This window comes from Lagopus muta, chromosome 3, assembly GCF_023343835.1.
Source record: "Lagopus muta isolate bLagMut1 chromosome 3, bLagMut1 primary, whole genome shotgun sequence".
Classification (NCBI taxonomy): Eukaryota; Metazoa; Chordata; class Aves; order Galliformes; family Phasianidae; genus Lagopus; species Lagopus muta.
Window position 1 is genome coordinate 20,087,769 of NC_064435.1, and position 14,724 is coordinate 20,102,492.

At 41.3% G+C, this 14,724-nt stretch overlaps 1 protein-coding gene across 44 annotated transcripts in view; it reads right to left on the reverse strand.

The window, feature by feature from the left end:
• Positions 1–14,376, reverse strand: part of RIMS2 (regulating synaptic membrane exocytosis 2) — a 436,647-nt gene extending 422,271 nt beyond the window's left edge. For 20 of the 44 annotated variants that reach the window (XM_048938982.1, XM_048938984.1, XM_048938989.1 and 17 more), the window contains exon 1: positions 14,007–14,376. In XM_048938982.1, the coding sequence (XP_048794939.1) occupies positions 14,007–14,176 (170 nt within the window). In that variant the 5' untranslated portion in view covers positions 14,177–14,376. The remainder of the gene's footprint in view (positions 1–14,006) is intronic. The other 24 variants (XM_048939001.1, XM_048938996.1, XM_048938990.1 and 21 more) reach the window with 5 other exon arrangements.
• Between the last annotated feature and the right edge of the window lie 348 nt (positions 14,377–14,724).

Below are 14,724 nucleotides of genomic sequence, written 5' to 3' on the forward strand. Positions count from 1 at the left end.
GTTCACACTTTGTGTTTCTTTGCTCTACCTTAGAAGCATTCAGTAGTTCAGTGACCCTAGCATATTTCAATTCAGTCAAAATTGTTGCAATCTACAGGATCCACTGTTTAAGAAGACAATAAGTTAAATTACAACAGAATTATTTGTGATCTCTTTTTCAGTACTCTGCATTTCAAGAAAATTGCAAACAAGTGAAGAGCCAAAATCATGACATAATTTGAAGAATCAGAAATTCTTATCTCCACACAAAAGCTGAAGTAGGGCAAAGGAGCTCTCCCACGATCCACTCAATAGGAAGAGTATTTGGTCATTATGCCACCAATGAAAATGCATGAGCTTGCGTGTGCTGCAATTACAACTAGGATCTTTGCTACACACCTTTCATTATTTATGATGCAGATCACATCGGAAAGCGGCACAACACAGCTTTCCAGAGCCCATCCGCTTGCCTGGCTTCATCTACAGCATTTCCCTTCCTTTCCTTCCATACCCATGAGCAAAACCAGCCTACTCTGCTCACCAAAAAATCCGTTCAAAGTGTCTGAGAAAAAAACTGCAGCCACTGAGACACAAAGGTTAGTTCACCCTGAGCTACCATCAGCAATGGCTTTTCAACTCCAGTTACTCAACTGTCAAATTTCAGGAGCATTTTCCTAGTTTTCAACAGAAGAAAAGGCTCTGAATGTTACTTTTGGCTGCATTTACTCATAAACCTCACAAATGGGATCTTCAAAATCGGAAATGACTTCCTAAGAGTTGATTGCTGGTTTTCTCAATGACTGCAACAAGAGCAGTCATTGCCGACTGTGAAAACAAGAGCGGAGCAAGCCTCTGCTTCCACGACACAAACAGAACTAAGCTCATCTCTGCCAGCCCATCAGCTGCACTAGCACAGCTGCTTGCAGGACCGTACAGTAAACCAGATCAGTTCCTTTCTGCAGCTAAAAAATAGCTCTGCCGAAATAGGGAGGAGAAGGATATTTTTAAATTCCCTGCAGCACTTCCTCTAGGCAGCTCCCCACACACTTGCAGCGGGCTGTGGTGGTGCTGGGAAGGCAGGGAGCCACTGCTGAGGTGGGCACGGGGTTCTGACAGCCCTGGGCTGCCCACAGACAGAGCCGGGCCGCACAAACCCACCTCTGCGGGAGCTTTCCTCTCCTGTTCCGTTAACTGGGGACTCGTGAGAGCGATGTCACAAGGCTTGAGATGCCCTGTATGAACACAGTCACAAAATACTTGCTGGTATTTTGGTGATGCAATTTTTAGTTGTGTATCTACTGAATTATGCGCTTCTGCATAAATTTTGATCTTTTATTATTATTATTATGCCAGTATGAAGACAATTATGAACTAAAGTACAAAGATAATGGAGTTGATGGGCAAAATTCAGCAATGCTTTCCTCCCTTTGCTTCACACCCAGAGAAGTTTTCCAAAGAAAAATTTTATTAAACCGAAACTAAGGCTGGAATACTTAGTACTGTAAGTATAGAAGCTATTACACAGATGTTCCAACCACCCCTAAAAAAAAATACTAATGATTGCCAAATCTGTTAAGTAATGAAAATGCACAGAAGAGCTCCTGTATAAACCTCATCCCACATCATGATAATGCCATCAGCAGTTAACAAATACTGAATACAAGCTATCTGCATTCAAGCTAGAAGTTATTTCATGGTACTTTTGCTCTTTTAACACAAGCCACCATCATTCTCATGGGCAGCTTTACTGAAAGCCCAGCAGTGACAATGGGAGGCAAAAGCTGTTTTAAAACACGTCATCTCTATCAAGGAAGTGCACAGTCTCACCTGGGTTAGGCACAGCAGCCCTGTTGAAAGTAAAAGTAAAAAAAAAAGTAAAGCTTTGCAAGGATTACTACGATAAAACACTTCTGTCAAAGAAAAACCTGTGGTCAGAAAGGGTGACAAAAAAGCTACCAATTCTGAACTACTCTTTCCTATTTACCTGAGAATAAAATGAAGAGCATATTACTGGATTACTGAAATCAGTAGCAACAAAAAGTATGCAACTGTTTATTTATTTATTTAATGACCCCATGAACGAATGAATTTTCTGATGAACATTCAGGAAGTTCTTTCTTCATTAAAAAAGTAAATGTAAATTGGGATGGATATGCTATATTCTTTACATGTACAGTGGTTACTCACTGTAAAAAAGAGAGATGTTATTAACTATTAAATTATGACTGAACTTACTTACTTACAGTGAAAACACAGCTTCAATGAAAGCTTTTCATTTTTAAAAATATCACTTGACAAAATTTGAAGTCCAAAAAAAGATAATTTTTAAACCTACATTCATTTTAATTAATGTAATTTCTACTTGCAAATAACTGGTCATAGTGAGAAAAGAATTAGTTATTTTTATCAAGGTTGTGTTGGGACATGTGTTATTCTGACTGTGCCTTAATTACACAATTTTCATCATTCTTGTTTGTGTAGAACAACTACTACCATTCACATTAATACTCAACACTCCAAATGTTTGTTTTGTCTTTTCGCAAATAAAAGCATGTTTTATAAAAGAAAGTCTCTGTTAAAAAGACTTCAACAATTTTGAAACAATTCTAGACAAGAATGTTCAGCAAGTCCTGCACATGGCACGTTCGTATATACACTATAAAGTCACTAAAACCATCTGTCTTTCAACTATGCCTAAATAAATTCAAAATATTTAAGCGTCTCAGTGTTTAGGTACAGACGCCATAAACTTCATTCACCTTTGTCCTCTTCTTTTTCAGATATCACTCAAACAGAAGAATTTACCTTTTCGAAATACTGAGCTTTCTCTGAACGCTATCCTGAAAATACCTTTTCTTGGTTTCACACCAACCTGTACCGATTACCTATTTCAGATAAACCATAAACAGGACAGGAAAACATGCATTTGGATTTTCTGATACATATTTTTAAGCAAAGGTGCAATTTTTAAAAAAGAAATATGGAAACTGGATAAAAATGTAATTTTCTTTACAGAATAATCTGGGTTTTTTTTTTCGTTTGCTTAACTTCATAGACTGCTAACTTTTGAACCTCTCTGGTACCTTTGGTAATGTACAGCAGAATAATGAAAAATACTTCTTCTCTTGAAATGTCTTCTGATGTGAAATATATTAACATGAGAGAAATACCAACATTCAAAAAATATTTCCTTTTGTTACATTTAGCTCTGCAAATCTGCCACTTACATATAAACCAGACTATCAGCAAAGCATCTACAGTATAATTTCACAACTAATCCTAAAAGCCAAGAAATAATTCAAAAACAGAACAAGACTCTTCATTACAGACATGAATTGAAATAAAATTCTTGCTTTAAATAGTCCGCATGTTTACTGTTATATTTCATATCAGAAATGCTATAAGTAGCTTAAGAAAAAATAAGATTTTCTTGAAGCGTTTTAACTTTAGTACAAAACACGTGTTCAGTAAAAATATAATCCTCAGCTTTCCAAACGTGACAGTGATGCTATTTTTCTAGCTGTTAGATAATACATGGTTCAGCTGTCACTTACTGTGCAGCAGTTGGTTACACAGAATGAAATGAATCATAATCGCAGTGACTAACCAAATTAATAGAAGCATGCTGAATCAAAACTCGTGTTCCCAAACTGTCTCAGGGCCTGATTCAGCAAAAATATATTTAATTTCTAATCCACACAACATCTTCAGCAGATACCTGTTTATCCAGACTTTTAAAATACAAAAATGCTGTTTCAGAATGCCTATCAATAGCTTCAACAGCAAATCAAGCCCTATTTTTTTTAATTTATCAAAAGCGTTCCTACCAACTTATAAATACACAGTAGCTAAATAAATATTGTTAAATTCATGATTTACTGGCAGAAAAAGCAGAGAAGATACTCAAAGCACATGTTAAAATCTCTCTAACTTACATTCATACATGGAAGAAAGATGATGCGTGAGTTCAAAAGAACCTTAAACTGAGGTTATAGAGAAATATTTATTTCCATATGGCGAAATATTCTGTGTTTTTAACTACTCATCTAGCAACTAGACTATCTTCAGCCATGATTTTCTATCTTCTGGCTGGAAATATCCACTAATCATTCCTGCTAGAGAACGCAATGCACAGATTTACTTCATAATGTACTTTTGTTGGCAGATACGTTTCACCCCACATACTGGAAATATCTCATATTCCAAGGTCTTCTTTTGAACCTCATTCTTTGAAGGCTCTCTGAAATTAGCCCAACAGATATATCACATCCTAAGAATAACCTTGGTCTAGAAAGGAAGCATACTCAGGTTCCTGGGAGCGAGTCTCAAACACTGAAGATATGGATAAATAAACATGCTCTAATTAATAATTTATTAAAATATTAGCCAAAGGTACAGATTGACACATAGGCTTCTGAAGAAGTCTAGAGAGCGATAAAAGTCAGCACCAGTACAGAAAGTGACTGTGGCACTTTTCTAATAAAAACGGCATTTTTATTAGACCACAGAGTGAAGTGTTCTCAAGGCCAGAACTCAGAGGGTGAGATTCAACTTACTTAGCTTAAGATGTCTACAGAGACTCTATGTCTGACATACTCACTCTATCTTCTTTTTAAGTCCATGGCTGGAAATGGGCTCTGCAGTTCATCCAGACTACACAAACTGTCTAATTTAAGATGAGACGGATCACATCCTGAAAACACCTCCTTTTTCCATTGGCTCTAAATTGAAGTTTAGAATTTCAGAATGTTAAGCTATTTCATATATAGACATATTACACTGTAGGTATCGATATTTGATCAGAATAATTTCAGAGATTCTCTGTACTCCATCTCAAACTCCAAACGTTGTAAATGTGGAATGAAACATATATCAAAACTGAGACAATTCCTTTCTTTAACCAAGCAGTTCTCAGAGCGCAGAACCCAAAGTCTGATTTCATGAGGACTCACAATCCAAATTTTTCTGTCTAGGTATGCTTCCCTCCCACAAGGACACCTTGGCACCTAATAACAAGTCATCAGTTCTTTTCTCGGTCAGTAATGTGAATAATCTCTTTTCACTATCCATCCACGTATTTTCATTTGATGCTTAGTAATTAAATATCTTTGGGATCCCAACTTCTTTGTCAAATTTGTTCTACATCAAGCAACAGCTTCCACAGAAGAAATACATATAGCACAGGCAGCAATTCTTTCCCTTACAATATTGAAAAAGCCTTTCCAAGGACGAGCAAGCTCTGTGCTCTACACTCTCAGCTTGAGAAGATTTGAACACAGCTTTCTCTTCCCTAACCAACAAGCTATGGGCAAAATTGGAATGAGATTATTCTGCATTCTGCTTATGAAGAGGAGCCTCGGGGGAGATCTTATCACTCTACAGTTATCTGAAAGGAGGCTGTGGCAAGGTGGGGGTTAGCCTCTTCTCCCATGTAAACAGCAATAGAACTAGAGGGAATGCCTCAAGTTTTGCCATGGTGATTCAGGTTGAACATTAGGAAAAATTTTTTCTTTAAAGGAGTGGTCAGGTTCTGAAATAGGCCACCCAGGGAGGTGATTGAATCACCATCCCTGGAAGTGTTCAAGAAATGTTCAGATGTTCTACTGCGGGACGTGGTTTAGTGGGAAAATATCAGTGGTAGATGGATGGTTGGACTGGATGATCTTGGAGGTTTTTTCCACCCTTGGTGATTCTACAATTCTTTGAAAGTATGGACAAGCATGAGAAAGTCTATACAGCTTGTCATTAGGATACTCTCCCGAGGCAAATCCTAGTTGTTGCTCTATGGGCTGTATATGCATTTTATTTAAGTATTCTAATATACCATCAATACAGACAGAATGCAATTCAGCAGGGATGAAGACTAAGCCTAAATTGGGATAATCAACTTCATAAAATAACAGGTAATGATTCACTCAATAGCAGCTCTGCAGAATAGTATGTTGAAGGTACAGTAGATCCCAAGCAAACCATGAATCAACTTGCTACACCATGACAAAAACCCCAAATATACATGACATTGGCAGTACAAAGGAAGTGAGTGCTCTATTTAGGACATATCACATTACCCTTGTACTCTCCCCAGACCATTGTCTGCAATACTATGTCTCATTCTGGACACTATTTCAGAAAAGCTCAATTAGAAGGAATACTGAAAATAGCAACAAGAATAGCCAAAAGTCTATAAAATATGACCTGTTGAGTCTACAGAAAGGAGGGTGAGAATCTAGAAGAGGAGATAGAGTTCCACATGTGAAACATATTAAAGGTTGCAGCAAAGAGTAACAGAATGTTCTGCATTTCCACTGAAGATGAAGTAGCTAATGGCAGGAAAGAGATTTAGGTTTTATGTTAGGAGAAAAAAATTGAATGGTAAGGATAATTACAGTGAGTAGCTGGAACAAATTACTTGGGAGATCCAGGAATCTCCAACCCTGGTTAGGTCAGTAGTTGTATTTCTTTGTTCCCATACTTCTCAACAATAAACTGTCACCTACAAAAAAAACTTCATACATATCAGGATTGAGGAGTTTTATGCCAAGATCTGTTTAGGCCGCTCTTAATCTTTTCCCATGTAAGCAGCACAGCTCTTGCAGCTTGAACTCTGTATATCTCTTGTGATGTGCTCCTGCTTCAGCCATGAAATCTATTTATTGCAGTGGCCAGGTGTGCCCTCACAGCTGGGAACCACTATATTAGATAAATAAGTGTCAGGAATTGCTCTGTTATAACGGGTCACACCTGCAGGCAAAGAATGAATTGTAAGGTCTCCTGAGGCACCAATCCAGCCCTATTTCCTATTGGTCTTCGAGTTTTTTTGAGAATTAAACAGCCTTACAAAATCATTACTTCTCACTCACCTTTTCTTTAAAAAGAAAAATATATACATACATCAAGCGTTAGAGGAACAGTCCAGGGAAAAATATTTATTGCTAACACACCACAGTTCTTTTTTGAAAAGTTATCTGGAAGATGCTTGCAAAGCATTTTACAAAAACTACAAGTGATTATAACTCACAATTTCATTTAAAAGTCAAAATATTTGTGTGATAATACGCACTCTACAGAAAGACTACCCCTACAAATACAGAGAATCCGACTGCCCTGCTATATCAAACACTTAGTAATGCTGTACAACCTGTGACATGGCACATGTACAATTATAATGCAGTATTTGCTATAGGAAACCATTTGCTTTAAAAATAATGATACTGAATAGAGAAAGTGTTTAAGCAAATTCATGTAAGACATAAGAAGAATCAGTTCCATTAGGACACTAAAAAGAAAATCACTTATTTATGTTTTAATTAAAGTTTAAAGATTTTCTCTGTGAATTTTCTAAATAGAAGCAGTTGCACTTTTTTGTAACACGAGTTCAGCTCTTGCTGACTCCAGCTAAACAAACAGGGTATCTCAGTATGGTTGTAACAATACCTTAAAGTCTAAATCAAAGTTAATATGCAGGCTCTCTCATCAAAACTTCAAAACTCCCAGTCAAGTGAATTACCTGAAACTCCTTCCCATCAATTTCCGTCATGAATCTGATTTCAGATTATCAAAATGCAACAAAAATAACCCAACAAAAATGTTTAGGCAGAGAAATGGGATGGCAACCAACATTTAAATTCAAGGATATAAAAGAACTGTGTTTCACCTTCAACAAAACCAGCATAGAACGGTACAAATTACTTTGAAATCTTACACTCCTAAGGTGAAATATATTAACTTCAAACACGCTGCTATTCCCCTACTTGATCTTGCACTATTACATTAGCTGTTACAATCTTGGTCCTGACTGATAATCCTTTGCAGCTTCAACACAATACCTTGGGAGGGGGAGACATGAGGAATCAGTCAAAGCAGAAAACCTACAATTTTACTGTATCACAAGAAGTTCAACATAACCTGAGAGACAGTTGCTGGAGTTTACTGAGCTTAAAAAAGCACTACCAGATTAGATATAAACTGTTATTCTTAATGCTGTAATATAGCCTCAACAGCCAGTTATAATTTGAGTTTCCTCCTCAAAAGATCCTCCCATTACAACATGCAGTTTTTCAAGGCATACTCCAAACTCAGTCAGCATGGAAAACAACATAGTTTGCTTTGAACTTCAATGCATTTCAGTTAATTTGCCTGAATAACAGCTAGTTTTGAACGCCATTTTTAAACAAACAGTCTTTAAGTAGATTCTTCTCACGAGACTGAATTTAAAAGACTCACCATTGCTTTTTTTTAAATATGTAGCTATTAACCATGATATAGCAAGACAAATGATTATGATAACCCATGTAGTCTAGACTTTTTCAAAAAACAGTCCTCATCTCAAGACTCACTGTTAAGGTGTAACGTCTGCAGCAGTTAAGCAAGTATCGAATAGATCATAACTAATCAATTTTTTGTTTCTTTTGGGGTTTTTTATCTTCCTAAATTCCTCTTCTTGTAGAAGAAAAAAAACACCCATCAGAAAAATGCTGGGGAAAAAGGAAAGAAAGCAACATAAAGATTCTTCCTAGAAAACAAGAGCTTGAAAAACAGAGACCAGCATACACAGAAATTTTCGTAGCCTTCTGACTACAGGATTATAAAGCTTCAAGAAAGCCAGAAAAGCAGAAATGAGGTGACATTCATTTCAAAAATTTCTAAGACTGTTGTGTTTACATTACAGATTAAAAAATGAACATTTATGTACATGGCTACCTCACATCAGTGGTTCCACTGGATTAAATTTCAATGTTCAAACCATTGTACTAGTCTTTCCTCCTTGTTACAGAACTTTGAATATGCTTCAAGTATTTTAAAACACAGTTGGCAGGGTAAAAACACTGCTATTTCAAGTTATAAGCCTTATTTCTAGAGTAACATCTCTGATGTAGTTTGTACTTAAAATACACACACTAATTAAGCTATTGTTTCAATGGAAAAATCAATTGTTTGACATCCTCAGTTATTTAGATGTTATCTAGTTCACAGACACATGTGGACAAAATCCAGAATGGAACATTCAGCCCCCTAACCCACTTCAAGAGACCACTGAATTTTACCCAGTCACTACTTCCTAAGATACAGTCCTCACACCTTGAAGTGCAGTCTACATTCTTGCCTTTAAGATGCAGAATTAAGTATTGTCTTTTGGCTTCAAAGAAGTGTAAAAGCAGATTTATTTCACAAGATACACTTTTCAAAAAGCACACAGAAGCTGGTGTTAACTATCTATTTTTTTGGGTTTCTCATTAACTAAATCCTGTATCAGCTTTTCTGTTTTTCAACTCCACGTGATATAAGGCTTCTCTATGTCCAACCCATCCTGCCTGCACTTTTGGAACACTGGAACATCAGCACTACTGCTGCCTTCTGAAATTTTACTTAACATGAGCATTAACAAACCCAGTAATTAGTGTTACTGCCAGTCTGTATAATCTCCATATACATTCTGCTTAGTCACTGGCAAAAGCACCACTGCTATTCTTTGTAGACAGGGCACAGAAGCATGCTAGAAGCTCTGCAGGACAACTGTAAACCCTGGGTCTTCTTGAAGAGCAAGTGGTACAAGGCGTAACATCCTGACAGGTATTACTTACAGTATAAAGTGTCTAACCATGTGGTAAGAGAGAAGAGTAAGGAATAACAGCAATTTTGAGTGGCCAAAAAGGCAGTACACATTTGTTAAACGAAAGAAAGGGGAAAAGATTAAAAAAGAAAAAAAAAAAAAAAAAGGAGAGAACAGGGAATGAGGTTGTAGGAAGGGGAAAGGGAAGGCAAAAGGGAGCAGAAGGAGATAAGGATATTTGTTCACTTTCTCAACTCTACCTACATTTACAATTTCGACTGTCACTTATTTTATACTGCATAAAGTTATTAAAGTCATTTTGATCATATTTTTCTTTGTAATAAATAGGAACAAAGGAAAAATAATGAGTTGTGTAGTACTCTAAATTCAGGCAAAACTCAGCATTAAGTTACAGGACAATACCTCAGTCAACTACTACTGCCTGAATTTCTAATTTACAATGTGGCCAAAAGCAAATATTTCTGCATTACCCACTAAACTTCAGAATTTCCCATACACACATCTCTATGTGGGGGAAGGAAAAAAAACAAAAAAACACAACCAATAATCACCACCTACACCTCCATCATCCCTTCAGGCCCAAATTCAAATCCTAAACATAGAATCCTTTGAAAGCATTGTAAATCAGAGATGATTACTCATAAAGCAGGATAATTATTTATAAAGCAGTATAATGGTTGTGTGAGCTACTTACACCGCTGGGACTCGCAGCCATGAGTCCCTTGCTTCCTTTCCCCCCAAGCCCAATATCTTGCCCCACACAGGGGCCTACACAGCCCAGCCTCCTCACAGCCTCCTTGTCAGATGTTTAATTTCAGTCATTTATTACCATGGCTGTGAAACCACAGACACAGCAACTGAGTACACACAAGGCCACAGCCACACACACTAGGGCTGAGGACCTGACGGAGTGGGAAACAGAGAGTCTCCTTCTCCATCTAACCTGCCGTGCCTCCATCCATTCTCTCTCCCTAGATAAAAACAATGGCAATTCCAGTTGATTCTGGTCACACGCACATACAATGAGTGATCTCCTATGACAGCCTCATGATCAATCTAGGTGATACTGTGCAAATGTATGAAAAGTTGACTAATTTCATGATGAAACTTCTATTGGGAAAACTTGCCTTCTGCTGGGCCAAACTGTCCATACCTCTAGAAAGCTAAAAAGTGTAAATTTCAGATCTGTGAGTTTCAGCACACAAGCAGAGCACATCACCTTACTTTTAGAATAGTTGGATAAAGGAGCTAGGAACCTGTGGTCCTACAAGAAGATGGCTGTAAATGCACCATACAGGCTGAAACAAAATCTTTACACATAACATCAGCAACCTAGCATCTTCTACGAGTGTTTTTTTTCTGTGCACATCCTCTTTAGCCAGTCCTTTGATACAGAAATAAAGTGCAAATGAAAAGCAAACAGGCAGACCACAGATCTCATAAAGCAACTCTCTTAGAGGAAATGGGTTACCTAAAATCCGCTAGAAAGCTTATGCTCACAAAACTAGAAGTTACGAGAGGAAGGATGCACATAATGGAGGAGTAAAGTTTTTACATTTTATGCAATATCCAAGAAATTCAAATACCCACAAATACAGAATTTGAAAATAGGTAAATATTTCTATAACTAGAGAGAAGAATTTACATTCCGCATACAGACATAAGTTTACTTTTTCTAAACATTAAGCACATTAAATACTATGTTCAACATATGTACAGTAACCTTAACAAAAAGGCACCTTCCCAGAACACAGCATTCAAAACACACTCCAAGGATCCCAACAGTTTCAAAGGACAGGCAGTCAGAGCAGCAGTTTGCTGCCTGTCCTCCTTTAAACGTGGAAGCTCCACCACAGGAGCACAGTGCACAACTGTAGGGAGGCATATTTCACACAGCAAACCAGGCCAAGGGAAAGAGCAAATCTGGAAAGCTTCAGTTTTACACGCTATCATTTTCCAGCAAATCCTGGCAGGAATTCATGCTGACCTTTCACTATTAGTTGCTACAGATTACAACTCAATACCATCTGCATTTCTTTTCTCCAAAAAGAATAAAGCAAGCATAAGGAAAAGAAGATGCGTATCTATTTTAAATCCACACATATTTACCCCGGGGAGCACAAGGAAAAAAATAAACAGTCTACATTACAGATGTGAGTCACACTACTTAATGCACTTTTGGAAGATGCTCAAATACCACCGTGATAGGCACAGCACAAGAATTTGAAAAGCACAAAATAGAAACAGAATAGAGACGGGAAGTAGAGCCCAGGGACTAGCCATTCAAACTGATATTCAATCACCATAAATTATCTAAAACTTACCAAAGACCCATGCTTGTCCCTTTCTACAATATTTGAACTGTTATTGTGCTAAGATCTCTAGGTATCAACTTTTTTTTTCAATCATCTTTTTTGTATCCTCCTAAATTTCTCCATGGAATGAAATGACACAGTTTTATTGCTTAGTCAGACAAAAATACCTTCCACTTCAAAAGGAGCTTGCCTTCGAGGAGAATTACACTTGAACAAAGACTGCAGGATTTAGCTCTATATTTATCTATATGCAATAACAGTAGTCCATTCATCTAAATACATGGGGTTTTTTTCTTTCTTCTTCTTCTCTTGACAGAAGGAAAACATCTGTCAAAAGAATTAAGCTCAGTAATACCTATCTAAAAATGCAGAACACACTCTGGTATGACTGGTGGAAGGTTGTGATTAATAAATCTGTTGGCATTTTCAGAATAAACATGCATCTGATGGACCAAGGAGCCACTTCACTTAAGGAAAACGAAACTGTTGAGTTATTAATCTGACACCAGATCACTTCTCTGCATCCTATAAAATATATTACAGGCCACCTATACAAATTCCATTGAGAACAGCATTTTTGCAAGAGCCTGTTTCAGGATATTCTTTCTATATAACCTTTATGCTACTTCCCTCACTGCTCACACAGAAATCAAGAGGAAACTTTAATAAGAGCCTAAACCCCACCTAAAGTTTGTCTTCAGATTGTGATGAAGCCCTTTCTTTTGTTGGCTGTCTGCTTCCAAGATTCTAAAAGTTTGTTCTTCATCTGCAAGCTGAAGAGTTCAAGCTGATCCTAGAATCACATTAAGATCTGAGATATAGAAGCTACCACAAAAGTTGCCAGGAGCTTCCTGTAAGTGTAGCATCGTATACTTGCATTGCAACTTGAATATTTTTCCATTTCCTTCTTGGTTAATGATTTTATGACTGCAGAGATTTTAGACAGACATGTGCGTTTATTTCGGTATACTATACCATTTAGAAATACAGAGTGCAACTTGCTTTAAAACGAGTGCCACAATATCAAGTCAATTGAACAGCATTAGGCTGAAAGGTATTTAGTTATAAAACTAGGTATGGCACTTTATTTCCAGTGCTCACATTACACTGTCATTCTTTGAGATGCACACCCAATAAAAACATCTCTTGAAACAGACTTACACGGTTTAGATCATCTCACAGCCCCATAGCTGCCATGTAAGTGATAACTTCAGTGTAAGTTTTCGTTAGGATGATTAAAAAAAAAAAGAAGAAGAAGAATCTTGGAAATAGGCTTTGGGGCAGCTTTCAAGCACGGGGCTCAGAGGGCCAGCTGGAGCTGACATGCCCACGACACAATACTAATTCAGCGCTTTAACTTGCTGGGGTTTGGTACGAAAGAGGCGCTCGGTGCTTCAGCCTCGCGGCGCCGCTAAGAGCAGTACCCACAAAACGAGCAAATCGCTCCTTTTCAGGCAGACACGGGTCAGCACCACGGCGAAGGGACAGCTCTCGAGTCCTGCCGCCGCCGGCCGGCGAGGCTCGGCACCGCTCGGCGGGGCCGCTCTCCGCCCGCGGCAGCCCCCGCAGGACGAGCCCCGGGGCCGCAGGGGCGGCGCCGCCGGACGGCTCGCGGTGCTGAAGCACGGCCGCGGGCTCCCGCTTGGAAAGAGCAGCGGGGCGGGGGCGGGCGGCAGACACGTTGTCGGAGGAAGATGGCGGCTGTGGCAAACCCACCCGGCGAGACGGCCGGAGCCTAGGCCCCAGCGGTCCCGCCAGCGCGGGGCAGTGCCGCCGCCGCCCGCCCGCCGTCTGCCGAGCCCCCTCACGGAGCCCGCCGCCGCCGAGCGCCGCCTCGGCCCGGCTCCCCCCTTCCTGCCGGCGGCACGCGCCGGGCGAGGACGGCACCTGTGCGGCCATGTTGAGCGCCGTGCCCCCGCCGGCGCCGGGGCTAGCGGAGCCTCGGCCGCCGCCCGACCCGCCGAGGAGAGAGGCGAGCCTCGGGCCCCGGCTCCGCGCCGGCCCCGGCCGCGCCCCATCGCCGCCCGAGTGGCGAGAGCCGGCAGCCCTGCCCGGCCCCGCCATCCCGCTCCGCTCCGCCATCCCGCCCGGCCGCGCCGCCCCAGAGGCCGGGGACGGGGAAGGGACGCGCCCGCCCTTACTTGAGCACGGATTGCTCCTTCTCCTCTTCCTTCTTCTGGCGGTCCATGACGGCCAGGATGATCTTCCGCTCTTCCTCCGTGAGGTGGCTGAGGTCGGGCATCTCGGGCTGAGTCGCCGGCAGCGGCTGAGGAGGCGCAGGGCCGCCCCGGGGCCCGGCGGGAGCCGACATGTTTGGTGGGAGCTCCGCGCCGCTACGGGAAGCGCTCTCCTGGCTCCGGCGGTAGCGGCGGGAGCGGCCGGCGCGGGGCGAAGCACATACAAATCAATAGCCCGTCAGCAGCCGGCAGCCTCGCGGCGAGGGGCGGGGTGCCCAGAGCCCCGACCTCGCAGCCACCCGCCCGGCCGCCGGCTCCCCGGGGGCGGCGGGGCCACGGGGGCGAGCGGCGGGGAGCGGGGAGGGGAAGGGCCGGGGAGGGGAGGAGAGGGCGGGATGAGCCCCGGAGCGCCGCGCTTTAGGGGCGATCGGGATTACCTCGAGCGGGGAGAGGGGGGACGGAGCGGGGGACGGAGGGGGAGAGCGGAGCCACGGCGCCCCGGGGCGCGCAGCGGGGAGAGCCCCTACGGGCGAGCGCCGGTCCCGGCCGCTGGCCGCGGCTCATCGTCCCTCGCCGCCGTCCATGGAGGGGGCCACCTCCCGCCGCCGCTCCACGGCCGAGCCGCGCCGCTTCCTGCCGCCGCCCCGCTTGGCTGCTGCCCTGCCGGCTGCGGGAGGGAGGC